General features: G+C 43.3%; 1 protein-coding gene across 1 annotated transcript in view; it reads right to left on the reverse strand.

Moving 5' to 3' along the window:
* Positions 1-25,530, reverse strand: part of oxct1a (3-oxoacid CoA transferase 1a) — a 111,952-nt gene that overhangs the window by 8,339 nt on the left and 78,083 nt on the right. Inside the window, exons 14-15 of the mRNA XM_046346800.1 lie at positions 5,718-5,807; positions 4,520-4,600 (exon numbers count right to left, since the gene is read on the reverse strand). Of these exons, the coding sequence (XP_046202756.1) occupies positions 4,520-4,600; positions 5,718-5,807 (171 nt within the window). The remainder of the gene's footprint in view (positions 1-4,519; positions 4,601-5,717; positions 5,808-25,530) is intronic.

Raw genomic sequence — 25,530 nt, forward strand, 5'->3', positions numbered from 1 at the left:
TGAAATGCTTACTTACGAGCCCCTAACCAACAGTGCAGTTTCCAAATATACGGATAAGAATGAGATAAAAGTAACAAGTAATAAAAAAATATTTAAAAATAACAATCTATACAATCTATGCCGGTACAGAGTCAATGTGTGGGGGCACTGGTTAGTTGAGGTAGTATGTACATGTAGGTAGAGTTAATTAAAGTGACTATGCATAGATGACAACATAGAGTGGCAGTGATGTGGAGAGGGGCAATGAGGGCACTATGGTGTTGAACGCTGAGCTGTAGTCAATAAATAGCATTCTCACATAGGTGTTTATTTTGTCCAGGTGGGAAAGGGTGGATTGCAATAGAGGCCGCATCATCTGTGGATCTGTTTTGGTGGTGTGCAAATTGGAGTGGGTCTAGGGTTTCTGGGATGATGGTGTTGATGTGAGCCATGACCAGCCTTTCAAAGCACTTCATGGCTACAGACATGAGTGCTACGGGATGGTAGTCATTTAGGCAGGTTACCTTAGTGTTCTTTGGCACAGGTACTATGGTGATCTGCTTGAAACATGTTGGTATTACAGACTCGGACATGGAGAGGTTGAAAATTTCAGTGAAGACACTTGCTAGTTGGTCAACGCATGCTCGCAGTACACATCCTGGTAATCCTTCTGGCCCTGCGGCCTTGTGAATGTTGACCTGTCTAAAAGGTCTTACTCACATTGGCTGAGGAGAGTGTGATCACAGTCTTCCGTACAGCTGGTGCTATCATGCATGTTTCAGTGTTATTTGCCTCGAAGCGAGCATAGAAGTAGTTTAGCTCATCTGGCAGACTCGTGTCACTAGGAAGCTCTCGGCTGCGATTCCCTTTGTAGTCTGTAATGGTTTGCAGGCCCTGCCACATCCAACGAGCATCAGAGCTGATGTAGTACGACTCGATCTTAGTCCTGTATTGACGCTTTGCCTGTTTGATGGTTCATCGGAGGGCATAGCGGGATTTCTTATAAGCTTCCGGGTTAGAGTCCCCCTCCTTGAAAGTGGTAGCTCTACCCTTTAGCTCAGTGCAGATGCTGCCTGTAATCCATGGCTTCTGGTTGGGGTTGGACGATGTTATCGATGCACTTATTGATGAAGTAAATGACAGATGTGGTGTACTACTCAATGCCATTGGAGGAATCCCGGAACATATTCCAGTCTGTGCTAGCAAAACAGTCCTGTAGCTTAGCATCTGCTTCATCTGACCACTTTTTTATTCATCTAGTTACTGGTGCTTCCTGCTTAATTTTTGCTTGTAAGCAGGAATCAGGAGGTTGGAATTATGGGCAGATTTGCCAAATGGAGGGCGAGGGAGAGCATTGTATGCATCTCTGTGTGTGGAGTATAGGTGGTCCGGAGTTATTTTCCCTCTGGTTGCACATTTAACATGCTGATAGAAATTTGGTAAAACTGATTTAAGTTTCCCTGCATTAAAGTCCCCGGCTACTAGGTGCGCCTCCCCTGGGTGAGCGTTTTCTTGTTTGCATATGGCGGAATACAGCTCATTCAATGCTATCTTAGTGCCAGCCTCTGACTGTGGTGGTAAACTGCTACAAAGAATACAGATGAAAACTCTCTTGGGTAGGTTAGTGTGGTCTACAGATTATCATGAGAAACTCTACCTCAGGCGAGGAATAGCTCGAGACTTCCTTAGATATCGTGCACCACATGTTGTTTACAAAAATACATTGACCGCCACCCCTTGTCTTACCAGACGCCTCTGTTTTATCCTGCCGGTACATCGTATAATCAGCCAGCTGTATGTTGATAGTGTCGTCATTCAGCCACTACTCCGTGAAGCATACGATTTTACCGTTTTTAATCTCCCGTTGGTAGTTTCATCTTCCCACTAACTCGCCCATTTTATTGTCCAAAGATAGCATGTTTGCTAGCAGAATTGAAGGTAGTGGGGGTTTATTCGATCGCCTCCGACTTCTCAGAAGGCAGCCCGCTCTCCGGCCTCTCTTCCTCCTCTTCACACAGATCACTGGGGTCGGGCCTGTTCCCGAGGGAGCCGTAAATCCTCCGCCTCGGGCTCGTCAGAGTCGTGAAAGAAGAAAAAGGATTCTGCTAGTCCGTGGTGAGTAATCGCAGTCCTGATGTCTAGAAGTTATTTTCCGGTCATAAGAGACGGTAGTGGCAACATTATGTACAAAAAGAGTCAAAAAATAAGTTACAAACAACACAGATAAACAAACAAAAAAACACAACCAGTTAGGGGCACGTAAAACATCTGCCTTCTGCTCCGGCGCCATCTTAAAGCTCTGGTGGACATTCCTGCAGTCAGTATGCCAATTGCACATTTGAGACATCCTAATAGTTTCTAGGCCAAAACCGTTCAGACGCTACAGACATTTTTGTTAGAATAAGGTTTTTGGGGGATGTCTCATGGTCTGACAAACACTGCTGTAGCTCGGCCACCTTCCACCGCATATGCGGAAGGCAGACATAAGCGGATGGATTGAGACGAAGCCCATGCAATATATCTCTAGCGTAAACTGATGGATTTTGATGGGGATTTTTGAATGACGCACGTTTTATTTATTTGGATTATTTCAAGAAATTATAAAAAGTTTGACAACTCTGTTTGTAAGCTTTTAAATCATGTAAATCTCAACTGTTTATCTTTTCCAATGAAGACATGGATGTCTCATGGTATGGTGAGGTATGTAAAATAGGTCAACTTTGAGCACCTTTAGCTCTTGAATCATTTGTAATTCAGGTCCCAAAAGTCACTTTCTGACCACTTCTACGAAGGGCAAATATGTATGGAAGGTTTCGTTCTAATCAAAAGGTGTGCTGTCAGAGTGATTGAACAAAAACATTGTAAGAACATTAGACATCCTAGGGGTAAACTTGTTTATACTGAACAGTAATAATATATGGGCAGCTTTGCAAACGTTGTAAGAACGCTAGAGCTCATTGGGGGTTAGTGGTTTCCAGATGAAGCATTATTAGCGCTTAGGTGGGCCATGTGGTGGAGCTAATAACATCATTAAAATACATCTTCATAAAAGACAGCCCTACGTTCTGGGATATCAAATCAATATTGAGCAATCTGCTGATTGGATTACGGTTAACCAAATAAATGTAATTTCCATCTCCCCAGGTCCCTCTGCAGCATCAAATATATATATATATCAGTCCCTGGTGTGTGTGTGTGTGTGTGTGTGTGTGTGTGTGTGTGTGTGTGTGTGTGTGTGTGTGTGTGTGTGTGTGTGTGTGTGTGTGTGTGTGTGTGTGTGTGTGTGTGTGTGTGTGTGTGTGTGTGTGTGTGTGTGTGTGTGTGTGTGTGTGTGTGTGTGTGTGTGTGTGTGTGCGTGTGTGTGTGTGTGTTTTCTCACCTTTCTTTCTGTGTTCCCAATGTCTATAATAAACTTACAAGGGAAATAGATTTGGTCTATTGTTCAGAATACTGAAACACAAGCCCAGTGGCTGCTAAAGCCAAACAATTCTGTTTGTACTCTGTCAACCTTTTCCAATGCTGTAAACGTTCATGATTCTGTGAGGTGGAGAGGAGAGTGTCAGCTCTAGGTCTACAGAGGCAGTAATGTATTGTCACTGGAGCAAAGTGTTTCACATAAAGCCTGACATTATGACTCACATTCAGCTTAGGTATGATATAACCCAGGCGTCTGAATAGGCCGAGTCCAAAATATACAGATTCGTTTTGAAGAGTCACTTCAATCTTTCTGTGTGGGAGAGATTCAAATGAGGCATGTGTCGTGAGGAGCTTGATTTGTAAGCCAGTGAATTGAATCTAGACAACACAGATATGTGGGACACATTGGCAAACTGGAAAGAGGGAACAGAGACACACAGGGAAGCACACAGAACTCAAACAGCCCTATGCACTTTCACACAGAGACACACAGGGAAACACAGGGAAACACACAGAACTCAAACAGCCCTATGCACATTCACACAGAGACACACAGGGGAACACACAGAACTCAAACAGCCCTATGCACATTCACACAGAGACACACAGGGGAACACACAGAACTCAAACAGCCCTATGCACATTCACACAGAGACACACAGGGGAACACACAGAACTCAAACAGCCCTATGGAACACAGGGGAACACACAGAACTCAAACAGCCCTATGCACATTCACACAGAGACACACAGGGAACACACAGAACTCAAACAGCCCTATGCACATTCACACAGAGACAGATAGGGAACAGAACTCAAACAGCCCTATGCACATTCACACAGAACACAGGGAAACACAGCCTAAAACAGCCCTATGCACATTCACACAGAGACAGATAGGGGAACACACAGAACTCAAACAGCCCTATGCACATTCACACAGAGACACACAGGGAAACACAGGGAAACACACAGAACTAAAACAGCCCTATGCACATTCACACAGAGACACATAGGGGAACACACAGAACTCAAACAGCCCTATGCACATTCACACAGAGACACACAGGGAAACACACAGAACACAAACAGCCCTACAGTATGCACTTTCACACAAACACACCTTTTCAGTGATGATCCGATCCACACACTGTTTTCCTGTCAGTGGCAGGTTGCACGTGTCCAGAATCTTGTGTTTTCCTCCCTGACAAAGATAAATGGAAAGAGACAAGTGGAGAGAGAACGAGACAGAACAGTTTATGTCAAACAACCACCCAGTTTAACTGGTCACTACGGCTACACCCCTGCGTCTGTCCAACAAGAACTGTCGTAGTCTGTTTCTACTGTACCATACTATTCACTATGACAGTTATCAGGGCTTTCGATATAATGTGTGGTAAGCGTCTTCACTGTCCACAGAAAAGCACGTGTGTGTGTGTGACGATGTCACGTCCCCACTTTTCTGAATTCTCCTTGTTTTACCTATCCTTGTGAGGAGACACACACACGCACAGGTTGCTCATGATGAGCAGAGTGGGGGACCATGATAAATAAATAAGACCGGCGCAGCGGTCAACAGGTATCAGTAAACATCTCCATGTCCCTATTCACATCCACCTGCTCTGCCATCTGGACTGGGCTACAAGTACTCCCATTACAGTTGATAGGTCTGGAAAGCCACGGCCATAAATACTTCCATTATAGATCATCTATCAATTGTGACAGGTAGCCTAGCGGTTAAGAGAGTTGGTTCAGTAACCGAAAGGTCGCCGATTCAAATCCCCGAGCCGACTAGGTGAACAAATAGTGTCTGCTAAATGACTAAAATGTAAATCATAAGCCTGGACAAGTAGGGCTACAAATATTCCCATTACAGAGGCTTTTGGTTTGTGCATTTTACTGCCATGATCAGGTGGGTACTACAGTATGTATTGGTAATGGATGGGAGTATTAGTCCATATAAGCACCAAGCAGCCGATGAGGAGCTCTGGGACTATTAGAGGCATCACTGAATCATTAGTTCATCCATTACTGGAATCAGAAGCACATCAACGGGACTGACTCATCACCCTCAGAGAGTGGAACAAGACATTATAGATGGAAGCTGCTGGAGGAATCCCCTTCATTAAACTCTGCTCTCTAAACCACTTTAGGGGGTTACATCACAGAATATATTTAGTAAAAAGGCAGCCAAGGAGAGCAGTATAGGCATTAGCACATATCTGATGCGTAAAATATAGCTGATCTGGAGTCACACATAGACACATCTGGAACTGGGTGACCTTGGATTGGCACGCACGCACACACGCACACACTCTAACCTTAGCCGAGTGCTCCATGGTGACGACCACCTTGGTTCCAGCGCTGGCCACCAGATCCATGGCTCCACCCATTCCCTTCACCATCTTACCCTGAAGGAAAAAACAAATCAATACAGTAAACAGTACAGCTCAGGGGAACGTAAGTAGCGTATCTTCCACGCAGGCCAGCAGTAACAGCCGACACAGAGTATGTTGCCAGTTGTTTGCTTTTCGCATAAGTGGGCCTAAGCATAGTACAGCAGTTCTAACTTTCCAATCTAGAGGCTAAACCAAAATGGCACCCTATCGTTAGCATACAGTAATCCACTAAATAGTGTGCCCAGTGGGGAACACAATGGAATAAACACTTTATTACCGCAGAGTCCAGCCCTGCCTGGGTCAGCTTATTTCTGGTTAATGGACACAGTCAACACACACTTCCCTCGCAGAGTATTGAGGTCTACATTCAATACAGAGCAGAAAAAAACATTCGTTTCCAAAACCAGTGAAGAATTTCTTATTAGATTAGAACATACATTATTATTTTTTTAAATCATACACAGGCCTCTCATTTCTCTGGGTCCAAATGAGCTTTACTGGCATGCACAGACCCAGGGGGTCAGATTGCTGAATAACCTAATTAAAAATCTGTTTTGCTCATCAATCGCAATTGTGCATTCGGAAAGTATTCAGAACTCTTTGACTTTTTCCACATTACAGCCTTATTCTAAAATGAATACAATTGTTTTTTCCCCTCATCAATCTACACACAACCCATAATGACAAAGCAAAAACAGCATTTTTTTTAAAGAACGGAAATTTCACATTTACATAAGTATTCAGACCCTTTACACAGTATCTTTGTTGAAGCACCTTTGGCAGCGATTACAGCCCGAGTCTTCTTGGGTATGATGCTACAAGCTTGGCACACCTGTATTTGGAGAGTTTCTCCCATTCTTCTCTGCAGATCCTCTCAAGTTCTGTCAGGTTGGATGGGGAGAGTCGCAGCACAGTTATTTTCAGGTCTCTCCAGAGATGTTTGATAGGGTTTAAGTCCTGGCTCTGGCTGGGCCACTCAAGGACATTCAGGAACTTGTCCCGAAGCCACTCTTGCATTGTCTTGGCTGTGTACTTAGGGTCGTTGTCCTGTTGGAAGGTGAACCTTCGCCTTGAGTGCTCTGGAGCAGGTTTTATTCAAGGATCTCTCTGTATTTTTCTCCGTTAATCTTTCCCTAAATGCTGACTAGTGTCCCAGTCCCTGCTAATGAAAAAACTCCCCACAGCATGATGCTGCCACCACCATGCTTCACAGTAGGGATGGTGCCAGGTTTCCTCCAGACGTGACACTTGGCATTCAGTCTAAAGATAGTTCAATATTGGTTTCATCATACCAGAGAATCTGTTTACTCATGGTCTGAGGGTCCTTGAGGTGTCTTTTGGCAAACTCCAAGCGGGCTGTCGTGACATTTACTGAGGAGTGGTTGCCGTCTGGCCACTTTACCATAAAGGCCTGATTGGTGGAGTGCTGCAAAGATGGTTGTCCTTCTGGAAGGTTCTCCCATCTCCACAGAAGAAGCCTGGAGCTCTGTCAGAGTGACCATCGGGTTCTTGGTCACCTCTCTGACCAAAGCCATTCTCCCCCGATTGCTCAGTTTGGCTGGGAAGCCTGCTCTAGGAAGAGTCTTGGTGGTTCCAAACATCTTCTATTTAAGAAAGATTGAGGCCACTGAGTTCTTCAATGTTGCAGACATTTTTTGGTATCCACAATCCTGTCTCGGAGCGCTACGGACAATTCTTTCGACGTCATGGCTTGTTTTTTTCTCTGACATGCACTGTCAACTGTGGGACTTCATATAGACAGGCGTGTGCCTTTCCAAATCATGTCTAATCAATTGAATTTACCACAGGTGGACTCCAATCAAGTTGTAGAAACATCTCAGGGATGATCAATGGAAACAGGATGCACTGGAGGGTCTGAATACTTATGTAAATAAGGTATCTGTTTTTTATTTTCAATAAATGTGCAAAGATTTCTAAAAATCTGTTTTCGCTTTGTCATTTTTTAAATTTAATCCATTTTAGAATAAGGCTGTCATTTAACAAAATGTGGACAAAGGGAAGGGGTCTGTATACTTTCTGAATGCACTGTAAAGGCCTGATTGGTGGATATGAATACAGTATGATTTAACGTTTGGAATCTCTGACTGAGGAGGACATGGGGAGAGGATAAGAGGAAGATGGAGGGAGGGAAAGAGACACCCAATAAAGTTATTTTATCTCTCTCCACCTTTGTTCATTCATGTTCATTCCAATTCATTCTGAATCAGGGTCCGGTTTCCCGATAGTGACGGAATTTAGGCGTACGAGTGTTTTAATGATGCATTTATCCTACAAGAAACAAATATGTAACAAAATGCCACGCAAAGAGAATGGTTGCGGCGTTGGATTATGTGTTGATGCTGACAGAATCGAAAGAAAGGGAGTGCTGCTCTCAGATCAGCTTTCTCCATTCAAATCTTTCCTTAACATTATAAATATTCCATAATACTGATGAGGGATCATTTCCTAGTGAGATATTGCCACCTACGGCTACAAATATTGATGTGGTTTATTCTAATGCTTACATGCTGACCAGACTGGACACGTCGAATGCACGAGCGTCGCAAAGTAAATTTAGAAATCGATGTTATTCAATTATTGCACCCACGCTGCTTGCATGGGTCAACGAGCATCTGCTTTGCCAAGGGATAAAATATAAGTCATTCCTATTTCTGACGCAGATCGCGCTGCAAGTCCTGCCTCTCCCATCTCCTCATTAGTTTATAGAAGCAGGTACCCACGTGCCATCTTCTCATTGGTTATACCTACGTGGGTGATTGAAAGACTAAATGTTTTGCAGGTTGCCGTGGTAATACTATGAAAGTGTAGATGCCAATTACCATATAAGTTCAAAGATGAAGAAGGCCTTGAAGGAGGAGAGATGATTAGAAACGATTCAGTTGGCTGTTTTATGTGTGGATTAATTGTCGGAGTAGAGGACCTTGTGCATTTCAGGTAAAATAACAACTCAATGTTTATATCCCAGGACAAATTAGCTAGCAAGTGCAAGCTAACTAGCTAAATTGCCATACATGTTTAATGCTTTTCGACCTGTCCCCAAATTAATGTCATTGGTTCAGAGTTTGTTTTGATATTTTAACCTGCGTGTCGTGATCCCGTTTGGCGTAGGGGGACAAAAGAAATGTATGTACGGTAGCGCACGATGGTGCACGATGTTGCACTCGCGCAGCCGGTTTGGGTTCCGTGTTACCCAATAAAAATGCCCTAAAACACCCATTTGGCACATCATTGCACACATGTTAGGCTACATACTGTTGATAATGGGATATGTAGATAGGGTGAGTCGGTCAAGGATCGATTCAGACAAGGTGGTAAATTGTATGACAAGCGACAGTTCAGAGTAAAGATATCTGGTACAACGTATACGGGCTCGTTCATTCGGCTCACAAGGAACCAGCAGAAAGAAGCCCCGATAACAGAGTGCAAGCATGTCATATACAGTACAGAAAGTAGGTTGAGTCTGGAAGTTCTGGTCTTCTGGTTGGTCACAGTTGAGGTGTTGTCTTCTTGGATTGGTCTCGTCGTGCCGTTCCCCGTCACACAATGTCCAGCTAAGAGGGAGATTATGTGTGTGTGCTTGTCTCTGCAAGTCAAGGCTGTGTGTCCTCCTCGCAATGTGCGGGTGTATGTCTTATCTGTGTGTCCTCGGCAGTTAGTGTGTGTATGTGTGTGTGCTGTGTGTGTGGGTGTGGGAGCTATCCTGTATGGGACCTAACATGTTTTACTGTGAAAACACATTGTCTCAGTTATAGCAATGTAATAGCAGTAAGCTGGTCATTTGCATAAGAAATAGCACTTCCTTACAAATCCCCCTCTTCACGTCTCCTAAGAGACGTGACATGAATTAAAAGCAAGTAAAATTTATAGTCCCCCTCTTCACGTCTCCAAAGAGACGTTACAACTAATCAACAGCCAAATAGCTGCACTCAGCCAAATCTATAGGTTCCTCAATCGCGAGCAATGGATACATTTATTAGCTAAGTAATAAATGGCAAATGCAACTTTCGTATATACGGGCTCACTGTAATGCCACACAGGGCAGAACAGAGAACTGACAAGATGTATGTAAACAGTATTCTTTATACTGTGATAGACATAGTTCCAACCCGTCTGTTGGCCTATCACAGTAGAGGCTGGGCGTGGTTTAAACTTGCCCAGCCTATTGCAGGCGCTCAGGCGGGTCCCCGCCTCTTGGCGCTTCTTTGATAGATGTAACTTGCTTGTGAAGAACATCCAGGCTCTCATGCTCCATACCGTTATCTCGCACCTGGCTCCTGTTATCTAACAAAAGACCGCTTGTTCTCGCAACACCCCGCTCTGAATGTGCCCCCCTCCCAACTCATTGAACAGTTCCTGTCTTCATGCTACTTTTCCATCATGAGAAAGGCCCATGGCCATTGAAACTTTTAACAATGTTTCAAGTCAGCTATGTTGCATAACACATACATACATACATCCACACAAGGCAACAGCAGATAATATTCAATCATATATATGGTAATGGCTATAATGTAAAATACAGGATCCAACAATACACATAATTAAAACATATATTAAGCCAAATTACAGACCGTAGCAAATTATAACTCAATTGATTGAATAGGAAATGCATTTTAACATGATTGAAATAGGCCTATAGCCTCTACTGTTTATATTTTACTGCAGTCATCTCGGTTTGAATTTGAAGCATATTTTTATACATCACTTATTTGTATTCAACTGCAAAGACATTGGTAACTTTGTATTTGTAGTCAACTTTGTTCTGGCGTTATCGGCGGTCAAAAAGAGGAATAAACCATGTGATTCTACATTTAGAGATCTGTGTATAAAATGACATGGGAGGGCAAAAAATAATTTGCTGTTCTACGAGTGGTCTGATGCAGGCGTTAGATTACATGCGTTTTCAAGTGCAACGTTAACAAATATGGTTTTGGGAAACCGCTTGGAGTTCTGACAATGCTCCTCACGAAGGTTCGAACAATTCATTTAGCCTAACAAACACAGGACTAGGTTGGTTTCTCCCAACCTTCTCTCTTTCTCTCTCACTGGTACAAAGCACCAGGATAAAACAGAGGAGACAGAGAATAAATCTCAGAGGGCAAAGAGATAAGTCGGCAAATGCACAAAATGGAATCGTCAGTTTTGTGAGGTTGGCACTGGGAAGTCACCCTGAAAGGACACCGTGCACTTTCTCCTATCGCCACAAGTGATTAATTATCTGCCCCTCAAAGAGCCTAGATCGCGCTCGCGCGTGTGTGTATGTGTGTGTGTGTGTGTGTGGGTACGTATCACCAGCCCTGGGAGATAACGGGCTGTGACCTGAGAGAGGCAGGGACAGATTTACAGCAGAGTTAGCTGGAGTAGACACCTGATAATGGACCATCTCCCCCTTCGGTCTGCAGTTAGTGAAAGGGAGGGGTCCTAGTGGCACGGCAATTGGCCACGTTGTTCCTTTACTAGGCCGCCTCATAAAGTGCCTGAGTGCAAAGGCGAAACATTACTGAAAGTAAAAATGACAGCCTGATTTTCAGCAACATTTAATACTACACGAGACTATAACAGACAGCTGAGTTATTGATGGTAGCACATGGCCCAAAATATTAATTTACAAGTTTTAATATTAACATGGGTGACAACAGCACCATGACAACACAAGAACGGTCGATTGAGGAGAATTGGCCGCTTTGCCCTATATCTACACTATGGGATAGACTGCAGTTTCTCTACCTCAGAACATGTGTTAAACGCTCTCTACAACAAAGCTTTGAGTGTCCAACAAGCTTTCTCTGCCCTTAACCTTGTTCTGAACACCTCCAAAAACAACGTTCATATGGTTTGGTAAGAAGAATGGCCCTCTCCCCACCAGTGTGATTACTACCTCTGAGGGTTTAGAGCTTGAGGTAGTCACTTCATACAAGTACTTCGGAGTATGAATAGATGACACACTGTCCTTCTCTCAGCACATATCAAAGCTGCAGGCTAAGGTTAAATCTATACTTGGTTTCCTATATTATAATCGCTCCTCTTTCACCCCAGCTGCCAAACTAACCCTGATTCAGATGACCATGCTAGATTACGGAGACATAATGTATAGATCGGCAGGTAAGGGTGCTCTCGAGTGGCACGTTGTTCTTTACCATTCGGCCATCAGATTTGCCTCCAATGCTCCTTATAGGACACATTACTGCACTCCTCTGTAAACTGGTCATCTCTGTATACCCGTCGCAAGACCCACTGGTTGATGCTTATTTAACAAATCAAATCCAATCAAATGTATTTATATAGCCCTTCTTTGAGATATCAGTTGATGTTCGAAGAGCTATATAAATACATTTGATTTGATTTGAAAGAACGACAGAGGGGGAGAGAGAGAGAAAGATAAAAAGAAAGAGTAACAGATAGCTTTCAACCTTAACTGTAATGTAATATCGCATATTTAATAACAATTTGGACGCCCACCAATTAGGTTGATTTGGTTTTGTTTCTAGCCCGAGAGAGCGCCATTGCTAGGCAACAGTAAACCTGACCACCTCAGGCCGATCGAGGTAAGTAGTCTAGTCTTCTCACGTGAATTACTCCATTGTTGTTCTATCGATATTTATTCAACAACCATTGGAAACAGCACATAGAGCTTTTCTTCAACCCTCTCCACCAGAATGGTGTTATTTCACCCAAACGGTTGCTAAATACAATACAGCTGGTCTTAAACAATGTGACTTACTGCAGACTATTTGAGGTAAGAGGGGAACATTAAATGAATCGATATCATCACCAATTTCCTTGTGTTTATGGTAATATTTGGTGTAATTGTTTATCTTCAGAAGAGTAAGTGGTTTAGATTTTGTTCTAGTTAAAAGGTCGAGCTTGCGTATTAATGTGGCTGGTACACAAACTCAAACTGTGACTGGATAACTTGTAAGTGTAATGGGAAAGGGGATATCGGTTGAATGCATCTACTGAAATTTGTCTTCCGCATTTAACCCCTCAATTAGAGAGCTGCGGGGGGGGGGCCTGCCTTAATCGACGTCCACGTCATCAGCACCGGGGAGCAGTTGTTGTGAAGGTTAACTGCATTGCTCAAAGTCAGTACGGGCAGATTTCTCCACGTTGTCGCCTCAGTGATTCAAGCAACTTTTCGGTTACTGTCCCAACACTAACCGCTAGGCTACCTGCCGCCCAATCCTCTGGTGTTTTCATCATGTCTGCTTGTCTAATCAGCCAATGTTATTGTGCAGCATTTACAAAATATAATTAATCCACTGCCAAACGTCGCCCAAGAGCAGGAGTAATTTAATTAACACGGCTTAGAGGACATTAACCCTGCGGCTCAGACCCAACTCTCAGGTTATTAATTTCCTCCTTGCTCTGATTGGTTCCTTTCACGTACTGGAAGCCTGACTTACTGAACCCGCAATATACAGTAGGTGCTTGGTTATGGGAAAGTGTACATGTACATTTAACCCCCATGGTGCTTCCACAGTCAGGGCTGCAACATGGCCCTCAGAGTGCCACACTCTCAGAACCAACAGACTAACTTTTTGACAGGAATTAGCATTCGCCCAGTTCGTTATTTTATTCGTTCGTTCAGGCATTAGAGGCAAATCTACATGAAGATGTAGGGGAATGCATAATTCTATAGAGATTGTAATCTAGGACTAATATGACAGTTGCACCGTAAACCAACGTTTGAAGTCATTATAAATCACACTCTTTTAATATCACATCTTTTAATGAGAAAATTGATCTTTATCCTTTTCTGACAGAAACATCCGTTTTGGGCCCTGCCTTCCTCATTCTACACTTTCATATGAAGCCTTGCTGGAGGCAGATCATACACTTTTTGGCTAACAAATAAATCAAATAAGCATAGTCCATCAAATTGCCTGAATGATGTGTTTGATGTTATCATATCAACATATTTACACCTGTCATACAAATAGGGATACTCTTCAATGGGGAGAGGCAGCCTTAAAGTTCCATTGGTTCAGTCTTGTGTGGCCAGGTCAGGGCTATTGCCTTGTCCAGACGAGGCTTACTTGTCCAATGTTTACTTAAGTGGGGTAGTAGTAAAGGACAAAATACACTTTGGTTAAAAGCTCCTGATCAGAATATCGGAAGCCATTTACTGTTAATTCCCCGACAATTCTACGTTGTACCGCCATCCTTCGTCAATGCCCAGCAGGTGACCTCTTAACACACCGCGGAAACGTCCTGCTTTTAGCTGTCCATGAACAGATTGTACATGACATTAAGGACAATTCCACCCAAAAATCTTTTGGTATTTGTTTTATTATTTCCAAAAATATTTTGCATGTCAGCAATTACGTTTTCAAGATATATAACTTTCCCAAAAATTGTTTTGCCGGAACTCTAAATTTCTAACACGTATCAACACAGAAATGAATCAGGCAGCTGACCAAATTATGCAAGATTTTACTCCTGGGTTAACAGAGATTAATTTGAGTGCACTACAGTTTTGCAGATTTATGACAATTATTGTTAACCTCTTAAAACTCTGACACCCTCTGGTGGCATTATCTAAACAAGGCATAATATTGTATACTACCCTCAAAGTACATTTCGCCTGCAGACTGACATTGGTAATCAGTTGACTGGTGTTTCCTCTGACACATTGGTCCAACTGGCTTCCGGGTTAAGCGAGCGGGTGTTAAGAAGTGCGGCTTGGAGGGTCATGATTCGGAGGACGCATGACTCGACCTTTGCCTGTCCCGAGCCCGTTGGGGAATTGCAGCAATGAGACAAGATCGTAATCACGAAATTGGGGAGAAAAGGGGGGTAAAAATGACAACAACAACAAAAAAGGTAAAAACTGTGGAATTCTGATAAAGGTGTCGGAATCATCTACATTCTGTTTGTCTCCTCTCCGTGGGAGAGGGGGGGGATTAGAGATTTGAAAGTCTAGGTTTGAAATAGAATGTCACCAATTAATGTTCCAAAAGGATTGTAATTATTTTTACCACAGATCTCTTACCTAAAGGTGGCGCTCTAAACATGCACAAATTCCCGTAGGAGATCACATGACGTCTCTTGGCCACTTGCATCTGGTTTGGGTAGAGAGTCACTGTGCCAAAATGGCTGAATGGATTTTCAAGCCTGACGTCTTAAAATTAACTTAGCAATCAGGACATTCAAGTATATATATATATATATAAAAACAGGGGTGAGGGAACTTCAAACATCTTTTCCCATTCACGTTTCCTATTGTAAACGATGAGCTAGATCAACTGCGCATGTGGAGGATGCATACAAGGAAATGTGGATGGAGAAGCATATGCATTGCTTTACAATGACTACCAGGGTGTACCCTTCCCATGCATACTAAATGCTTGCACTTTTTGGTGACTTGACCTACATCGCATACTATATGAATATGACCATAGAGATTCTGATAACATTGCCAGCAGTAAGATTCAAATGATGTCACTTTTTATTTTCTGACAATTCATTTTTTGGGGTACCCCCCTCAAACTCAACAGACCCGGTCCAAAACAACCACTCAAGAGTTTGGCCTTGGTAGCTACATGCTCCAGTTTAAACTGTTGCATTTCTCAGGACTAGACTGTAAGAGGGCTGCTCCATAACATCAAGTTGAAGTGGAGCAGAGGCAATGCTATTGTCTCTACTTACTCAGACTCTTACAGTAGACAATGCCCCTTCTGGTTGAATGAAAACAGTTCTAAATGGGCTACTTCAGCTGTAGTGTGGGCAATGAACGGAGGAATGTACAACGCCCCACCCAGCAGAATGTTAACCAATCACATCCACGTTGTCATGCTGCGTCACACGGTTGCTGAGCTAATAGTCACACAATCCTTTCTAAAAGGCAGGGGATGAGTCAAGAAACCTGCCTATTTCCCTCAAAAGTACGTAATTTCACGATTCCAAAGCTATACGATATCACAGAGAACAAGTTAATTAGCTCAGAAAATATTTGTAATGTTGTACTTCTTGTTCATGTAATTCATGCTAATGCTGGGTTTTTGAGCTAACACCCAATTGACTCTCATATACTTCTTGAAGGAGTCTCCTTGTCCTGGGGAAGATCTCAATTGCATACTCCTCACGCACTCTCTCCTCACCTCCTTCTCAAAACCCATTGGATGAGAAAGCCAGAGGTCCCTATGACCTTCTCCTCCAATGGGTTTTGAGAAGGAGGCGAGGAGAGAGAGGATGCAAGCAGTATGCAATTGAGATTTTCCTATAGTCCCCTTGTCTCAGAATCGTCCAGAATGCACTGCAAAATACATTGACTACGCATGGGCAACTGCCACTAACTGCCGTTAAAGAGGCGACTGCCACTAAATAGCAACTAATCCCTTTGAAAACGTGGCATCGAAACATTTATTCTAGTGTCAACATTGACTACAAAGTGTAAATAGGATCATTTTGGTCATCAAGTCAGTCTTGTCTAAAATAGAGTTTGGAACCCCAGTGCGTCACAACGAGTAAATTAAGGGTGGGGTTTGGATAACAACTATGTCAACAAATCACACCCCCTTATTGCCACGCTCCATTTTCTGACATGTTTGCCACGGTAGCCCGATTACCACCAGATAAAATGCGGATTGGCACAGTATCTGTATCAGCTGGCAATGACAATGAAAAGGCAAATTGTACACATTGTTATATTAGCAGAACAATGATTTCACGCTATTATGTAAAAGGTTGTTTATTCTACACAGACCTGTTATTACATTTGAAAGTTATTCAAACAATTTGTTTTGAATATCTTACATAAATTCAGCAATTGCATTAATCTCATATTACTCTGTAGGCTCCTGACATATTCAAAGCTTCCACCTGTAGTTATTGAACTCAACCTGCCGGAGGTTTGTTTGTTGTGATTGAGTGGCGGAAAACAGCTATGGGCAAGGTTCTGACAGATGGGTGTCTTGTTGGTGGCAAGGCCACTCTCAAGAAACACCAACATCAAACCACACCAACAACCCAACTCGCGTTTGGCTTCTGTCATGGACGTCAGCAAATTTTTGAGGAGCGAGACAAAAAAACGAGGCCAAATCAGCAGGTGCAGTTCCCCTTTAATACGATTCCAATGGAGTTTCCCCATCTCCTCAAAAGTATCTCTGGTGTAGCTTAACCTGTGGCGTCACCATGACAACCCGTCAAATATGTTTCCCCTTGTTCGGTTTATTGTGTTGCACTCACTTTTCCTGCCAGCCACCAAACACTAAAGGAATTACGCCTTCACTTCCACCGGTTTCCACTTAACAATTGTCTCGCTTTCTTGCTCCCATTCTCCCTTCTTTCCATGCTCTCTCCGAGCACAATATTTTTTAGTCTACTAGAAATGCCACTCTCTGTTTAATAACATAGCGACAGAAAAGCGAAGGCCTCGGTTTCCTAGACAACCAATGACAAGCATACAGAGTATTGGACAGGTAGACGTGAAGACAAAAGCCTTGTGTGTCCCCAAAAGCCAGCCTTGTGCAACTGGATTGGACAATAAGCTCGTTTAGAGTGTTCTGTGAAACACCGCAAACACAGTGGCAGTGATTGCTTTGACATTGATTGACTGATGATTGCTCATAGCAGTCCTGCAACTCCTCCTCCATTTGAGTTCATGTTCAACTCTTTGAAAAGTCAATGTGCAGAGAAAAATCCTATACAGTACAAATCACTGCCCTGGTAAAGTGTTTTTCATGAGATTGCAAAATGGTAAATTAAGGCGTAAATACCCTGAGATTGGAAGATTAGAGTACCGAAGTAAAAAAAAAAATGGGACATGCCTCGCTGCTTGGCACGCAGCATTAAGGAGATGAATTAGAGGTCTGGCCCTGCGACAGGGGGGCTGTACTAGTAAATCAAGGACATCACGCTACAGAAGCTGGAAATAGGCTTCTGCCCATATGAACCATTTGGTCCAGACAAGGCATACTTGTCCAATGTTTACTGAAGTGAGGTAGTAGTAAAAGACAAAATACACATTGACGACAAACAGTAAAAAAAACAGCAGGTGGCTGCCCTATCGCCTCCGACCAGAACATCAGAAGCCATTTTCTGTTCATTTCCCGTCGATTCTACATGTTGTAATCGCCACCCGTCGTCAATCCCCAGCAGGTGACCTCTTAACACATCACGGCAACCTTCTGTGCGTACCGATAGGACGCATGGGGGAGTAGCTCCGTTTTGTACCATCAATACTGGGATTATATGGAGAAGCCAAACAACATAGTTTAAAATAAGCCTTTGAAATCGATAGTCCAATATATCTCCAAGCAACAGGGAGAGAGTGAGAGGTCAGTTATACAGTACCTTCAGAAAGTGTTTAGACCCTTCGACTTTTACCACATTTTGTTACGTTACAGCCTTATTCTAAAATGGTTTAAATTTTTAAAAAGCTCAGAAATCTACACACAATATCCCATAAATAACAAAGCGAAAACTGGTTTTGAGAAAATGTTGTAAATGTATTAAAAAAACAAAAACAGAAATACCTTATTTACATAAGTATTCAGACCCTTCGCTATGAGACTCAAAATTGAGCTCAGGTGCATCCTGTTTCCATTGATCATCCTTGAGATGTTTCTACAACTTGATTGGTAAATCAAGTGGTAAATTCAATTGACATAACATGATTTGGAAAGGCACACACCTGTCTATATAAAGTCCCACAGTTGACAGTGCATGTCAGAGCAAAAACCAAGCCATGACGTCGAAGGAATTGTCCGTAGATCTGAGACAGGATTGTGTCGAGGCACAGTTCTAGGGAAGGGTACCACCAAATGTCTGCAGCATTGAAGGTCCCCAATAACACAGTGGCCTCCATCATTCTTAAATGGAAGAAGTTTGGAATTACCAAGACTCATGCTAGAGCTGGCCGCCCGGCTAATCTGTGCAATCGGGAGGGAAGGGCCATGGTCAGGGCGGTGACCAGGAACCCGATGGTCACTCGGACAGTGCTCTAGAGTTCCTCTGTGGAGATGGGAGAATCTTGCAGAAGGACAACCATCGCTGCAGCACTCCACCAATTAGGCCTTTATGGTAGAATAGCCAGACGGAAGCCACTCCTCAGTAAAAGGCACGTGACAGCCCGCTTGGTTTGCCAAAAGGCACCTAAAGACCCTCAGACCATGAGAAACACAATTGTTTGGTCTGATGAAACCAAGATTGAACTCTTTAGCCTGGATGCCAAGTGTCACGTCTGGAAGAAACCAGAAACCAAACCTTCCCTACGGTGAAGCATGGTGGTGGCAGCATCATGATGTGGGGATGATGTGGGGACTGGGAGACTAGTCAGGATCGAGGGAAAGATGAACAGAGCAAAGTACAGAGAGATTCTTGATGAAAACCTGCTCCAGAGTGCTCAGGACCTCAGACTGGGGCGAACATTCACCTTCCAACAGGACAACAACCCTAAACACACAGCCAAGATAATGCAGGAGTGGCTTCGGGACAAGTCTCTGAATGTCCTTAAGTGGCTCAGTAAGAGCCTGGAAATGAACAGGAACGAACATCTCTGGAGAAAACTGAAAATACCTGTGCAGCGACGCTCCCCATTCAACCTGACAGAGCTTGAGAGGATCTGCAGAAAAGAGAAACTCTCCAAATACAGGTGTGCCAAGCTTGTAGCGTCATACAAAGGAGACCTAAGGCTGAGAGAAGGTAGGAGGACTTAATTATACTACAACGTAATGATTTTTTTTTTTTGTGACTTGTAAATCCGTTGTAAAATGAATAAGAGTTCTGGACAGATTAGGAAAGGATGTCGAGGGCCTCCCGAGTAGTGTAGCAGTTTAAGGCACTGCATATCAGTGCTTGAGGCGTTACTACAGACCTGGGTTCGGTTTCAGGCTGTGTCGCATGCCGGCCGTGACTGGGAGACACATGAAGCGGCGCTTAATTGGCCCAGCGTCGTCCGGGTTAGGGGAGGGTTTGACCGGCCGGGATGTCCTTGTCCCATTGCACTTTAGCGACTCCTTGCGACAGGCTGGGCGCCTGCACGCTGACTTCGGTCGCCAGTTGTACGGTGTTTCCTCCGACACATTGGTGTGGTTGGCTTCCGGGTTAAGCAAGCAGTGTGTCAAGAAGCAGTGCAGCTTGGCAGGGTTGTGTTTCGGAGGACGCATGGCTCTCGACCTTCGCCTCTCCCGAGTCTATACGGGAGTTGCAGTGACTGTAACTACCAATTAAATGTCACAAAATTGGGGGGGGGGGGGTATATAAATAAGGAAAGGATGTCAAATCATTATTATTCCTTGTTTGTCATTGCAACGAAGATGTAGTGGTGGTTATTGGTGAGAATGGAAAGGTGCTATATCTAGGGGATTAGGTCACTGGGAGGGCAGTAGACACATCCCTGACGTGTACGTGGTGCCTCCACTCATCCCATTCCAGTCTCTCGGAGGACCCACTCACCCCCAAGTAGACCCCCACTTTCAAAATACCGAAATACAGCTGGTATCACGCATTTCAGTATGTTAAAAAAGTTATATATTGCATCTTAAACACTTTTTGGGGACCATATCAACAATGCACTAATGAAACAAATACCAAAATATAGTTTCTGGGTGAAGTATTCCTTTAAGCTTTCCATAAAAAGTACACTGAAGAAGTTCTCTTCAGAGGTAGGCAGACGGGACATTTGAAGAGGTTTGTGATTGGATAGCAACTTGTTGAAGTGGTCCGTGATTGGAGGTCTGTTAAAAGCCAAAAGGCTACTGGCATAACTGGGAGTTGAATGGTGAGGGTCAACAACCCTACGTGCAGAGTGGAGTGTCAGACAATTGACTATATTCACCCCATCGTTTCAAGAGGCAAGGGTGTGTGCGCGAATAACAAGTAGCGCTCATCGCTCCCAATCTCAATCGGAGTCACCCCTGAAGAATAAGAATAGCACCAGGAGTGCACAGCCACACCACCTGTAGTTCCCTGTAGGCTACCTGCTTTAGTATTTGTCAGGAATCAAAGTGAAAGAGTAAAGAGTCAACCAAAAATAATGGAGGAAAACAACATAACTACCCTTCAAGAGTTGTGTCTGACACAGCTAGAAAGCATCAAAGGTATTTCCTGTCGTGAGACAATAGCTCTGTTATGAACGAGGCACATAAAAGATTGAATGTGTTGTCATCTTTTTCATGGTGAGAGCTGGGAGAGGAGGGTTTCCGTCGATCAAAAAGCACAAAAGTGACTGCACTTTAGTCTTCGCCTAACTCTTCTCCTCTCCATCCCCCGCCATCAGATAACTCTCTCCCCATACATTCTGTACCTACATAATGACAAAAAACAGCAGCCTTTGAAACTGAAACGCTGTCATCTGACATCTCTCCCCACTGTGCTTTTTGAGCTTTGTATTTTTTTAGAGGTATTTTGAATGTTAAAATACTAATGCATATGCACCCATTTCACATTGGTTTTCTCTCACAGCGAACTGCATGGAACAAACGGAAGATTACTGACTAGAACCTCTTTTGGTGTGTGTGTGTGTGTGTGTGTGTGTGTGTGTGTGTGTGTGTGTGTGTGTGTGTGTGTGTGTGTGTGTGTGTGTGTGTGTGTGTGTGTGTGTGTGTGTGTGTGTGTGTGGTCTACGCTATACAAAGACCCTCTTTCTCTGCACATCCTGATGCTCTAGCTCCTACAGTCAAATATGAAAAACTTGAAAGAGCCAAATATGACAATTGAGACCTACGGTGTAGGTACACACAGAGACACACACACACCATGTTTTAGAGGAATAACCTTGAGCTGACTGAGGGAGCAGAAGACAGAAGGCACACACTTGCAGGCAAGGGGCAGCAGGAGGCACACAGAGACACACACACAACACTGAGCTTGAAAAAGGGGAGTAACCTTGAGCAGCATGATTGATCACCAGGCAGAGTACACACACGCGCGCGTGTGCGTGCGTATACGCACACGCTCACAGCATGAGTGAGCGTGAGGCGGATGGTAGGAGGCACAGAGGCGTCTGTCAGCACCACAGGGACCCTGGAGGACAAGAAATATCCCAGAATGCCGTCTGTCTGTGCCACAGCGACCACAGGCTCAGCGTCTCAAAGGCTGACTTCCAGTCAGAATACTCCTGTCCTTACAGATCTCAAATGATGGATTCGTGAAGGGTAATAAGGCATATGGTGTTAACTACTTGTACACAGGGCACCAGTTCAGATCCTGGAAAGATACATTGTGTGAAGGCTTTTGTTACTATCCCCAGAACCAATAACCTACACCTGATTGTACTACACGAATGAACAACACCGGCCTTTGCCTTATACCTATCCAGGCCTCTCAGATCTGAGGGAGTCAGTAAGTGACTAGGAAAGGGTTTCAAAGTGACCTGATTGCCAATTTCTGATCTACATGAAGTGCCCTAGTGTAGGGTCTAGGGGTGGATTTGGAACGCAGGGTTGGAGATGGATGTCCCTGGAAGTTGACAGAGGGAGCAGGCTAGGAGCAGCCTTGGCGCCACAGGGAGTTAAACAGTACCTTGGGACTGACTCGCAATCAGTAGAGCAAGAGCCTGGCTGTAGACACACACGTGCATTACTCCCACAGCCTCCTTCCTCACATTAAGGCCCATCAGATGAACACTTACAGAGAGAGAGAGGAACAACAGATTCATCATAAACCACATACACTTAGAAGCTGCTCTATTCTATTCTGGTGGGCTGTAAACCCGCTCCATTTCCAAAAGGAGGAAATATTGTCCAACTTCACATTGTTTTTTTCACTTGGTATCCAATGTACTATTGATTTCTCAGCTCAGATAGGCAACTGCATGATGCAATATTCAAGCATCTCCCAATCTAATAGTCAAGCGAGGATCACACGAGTCTAATCAAAATATGCGCAAAAACATGTCTAGCTACAAACTGAAAAACAATAAGGTTCAGAATGTGATGATCTGTTGTCGCTCTGCATGGGTTGTTGTGCCGCCAGCCTCTGACTGAGCAGGAGATTGACAGTCATCACTTGTAAGAGCATTTGAAAGCCCTGGACCGTAAAACGTTCATCTACATTTTGCTTATTAAAAGCATCCATAATCGACATAATCGCTGCAGAGGCGCGCTTGCATTTGCGACTCCTACGTAAATCGTTTCCAATTTCACGCTTTACACCCATCTTTAGATATTGAATAATTTTCAGAATCGCAACGGGGACATTTAATTCTCCTCTCCTTCCTCTGATAGTTCCACATAATGAAGATTGAAACGAGATGGGGGTGAGGTAGATGGGTGTATGTCGCTCCTTTGTGTAACTGTCAGACAGACAGAGAAAGACAGACGAATGAACGGTCACTGCCCTTTACAGAACAAGCTCATCCAGTGCCTTGTGTGTCCTCGGCATTAAGACATTAGTTGAATAACACAGTGAATCAAGTAGGCCGCCAGCTAATTATCAATTACCAAAGACAAAAAGGGCCAATGGGAAAGCTAAGAGATCTATGGGCGTCATAAGCAGCTCTATGGTGATAAACATATAGTTTCCCAACACAAAAACCCTGTGCTACCCAGGAGCACGAGTACAGGTTATCACAAGGCTGCTTCCGACTGCTTTATGACAGATGCCGGGAGCTGATACTGTCGTAGTCCATGCTGGGTCAAACGGCATCAGGAGGGCTAGCTCTGAACATCTGAAAATGTATTTTAAAAGAACTGATTTTAGCATTAAAAGACTACAAAAAAAACTGCCAATCATTTCAGGTCCAGTACCATCGTTGGGCAGCGGGTGTGAAAGATTCAGCAGGCCACTGGCATTACACATCTGGCTAAAAGACTACTGTAGCTCTGCTGGAGTCACTTTTATAGCTAACTTTGACACCTTCTGGAAACAGAAGTTACTCTACAGGAATGATGGAGTCCATCCAAATCATCTTGACTCCTGGACTCTGTCCACTCATTTCAAGTCTACGTTGAAACAATGACTTATCAATGACCCAACACCAGCTCAGTTAATACCTACCATTGTGACAATGAGTTGTCATAATGCTGCATCAAATGTACATAATCCGAGGGGCATTGGCAAACACAATGTAAGTAACTTAATTTATTGCCCTTGAATACCTGTTGATCCTACAGCTATTGTATGCAGTAATCAGTTGGCACTGAGGCGGTGTGTCCTAGTAGGAAGAGACCTTTGTGCAGCTCACCCTGCACTGTCAACTCCAATATAAATAACACGAGCAAGTCTAGCATTAAAAACAATCAAGAAACCCAGAAAAGTGCTAAAAATATCCCATATTAATATTTGCAGCCTGAGAAGCAAGGTCCATGAAGTCAATAACATTCATATTCTATCTATGAAACTCACTAAGATAGATCATAACAGCAATGATGATACAGCAATACATGATTATAACATCTACCGAAAAGACAGAAACGACAAGAGGGGCGGTGTTGCAGTCTATATTCAGAACCACATTCCTGTAAAGCTTAGATACGATCTAATGTTAAATACTGTTGAAGTAATATAGCTGCAGGTTCATCTTCCTCACCTAAAGCCTATATTTGTGGGAAGCTGCTATAGACCACCAAGTGCTAACAGTCAGTATCTGGATAATATGTGTGAAATGCTTGATAATGTATGTGATATCAACAGAGAAGTATAATTTCTGGGTGATTTAAATATTTGGCTTTCATCAAGTTGCCCACTTAAGAATAAAAAAAAAACTGTAACCAGTGCCTGCAACCTGGTTCAGGTTGTCAGTAAAACTACCAGGGTATTTACAAACAGCACAGGAATGAAATCATCAACGTGTATTGATCAAATCTTTACTAATGCTGCAGAAATTTGCTTTAAAGCAGTATCCAGATCCATAGCATGTAGTGATCACAATATAATAGCCATATCTAGGAAAACCAACGTTCCAGAGGCTGGGCCTAATATAGTGTAAGAGGTCATACAAGAAGCTTTGTAGTGATGCATATGTTGATGTAAAGAATATTTGCTGGTCTGTGGTGTGTAATGAGGAGCAACCAGACGCTGCACTTGACACATTTATGAAATTGCTTTCCCAGTTACTAATAAACACACAACCATTAAGATAATGACTGTAAAAACTGTCAAATCTCCTTGGATTGATGAGGTATTGAAAAATTGTATGGTTGAGAGGGATGAGGCTAAATGTATGGCAAATAAGTCTGGCAGCCCAACTGATTGGCAAACGTATTGCAAATTAAGAAACCATGTGAGTAAAATAAATAAAAATAAACTATACTATGAAACAAAGATAAATGATATAAAGATATGACAGAAAATGATGTAAAATTCCGTAAAGTCAGTGTGAAAGAGGTGAAAAAATGAATGTTGTCAATCAACAATGACAAGCCACCGGGGTCTGACAATCTGGATGGAAAAATGGAAAATGACTGAGGATAATAGAGGATGATATTGACACATCTTCAATTTGAGCCTGCTAGTAGAAAGTGTGTTCCCTTAGGCCTGGAGGGAAGCTAAAGTCATTCCAATACCCAAGAATAGTAAAGCCCCCTTTACTGGCTCAAATAGCTGACCAATCAGCCTGTTACCAACCCTTAGTAATCTTTTGGAAAAAATGGTGTTTTACCAGACACAATGTTATTTCACAGTAAACAAATTGACAACATACTTTCAGCACGATTATAGGGAAGGACACTCAACAAGCACAGTACTTACACAAGTGACTGATGATTGGCTGAGAGAAATGTATTGATAAAATGGTTGTTGGGGCTGTCTTGCTAAACTTCAGTGCAGCTTT

This window comes from Oncorhynchus gorbuscha, linkage group LG04 (assembly GCF_021184085.1).
Source record: "Oncorhynchus gorbuscha isolate QuinsamMale2020 ecotype Even-year linkage group LG04, OgorEven_v1.0, whole genome shotgun sequence".
NCBI classification, from domain to species: domain Eukaryota; kingdom Metazoa; phylum Chordata; class Actinopteri; order Salmoniformes; family Salmonidae; genus Oncorhynchus; species Oncorhynchus gorbuscha.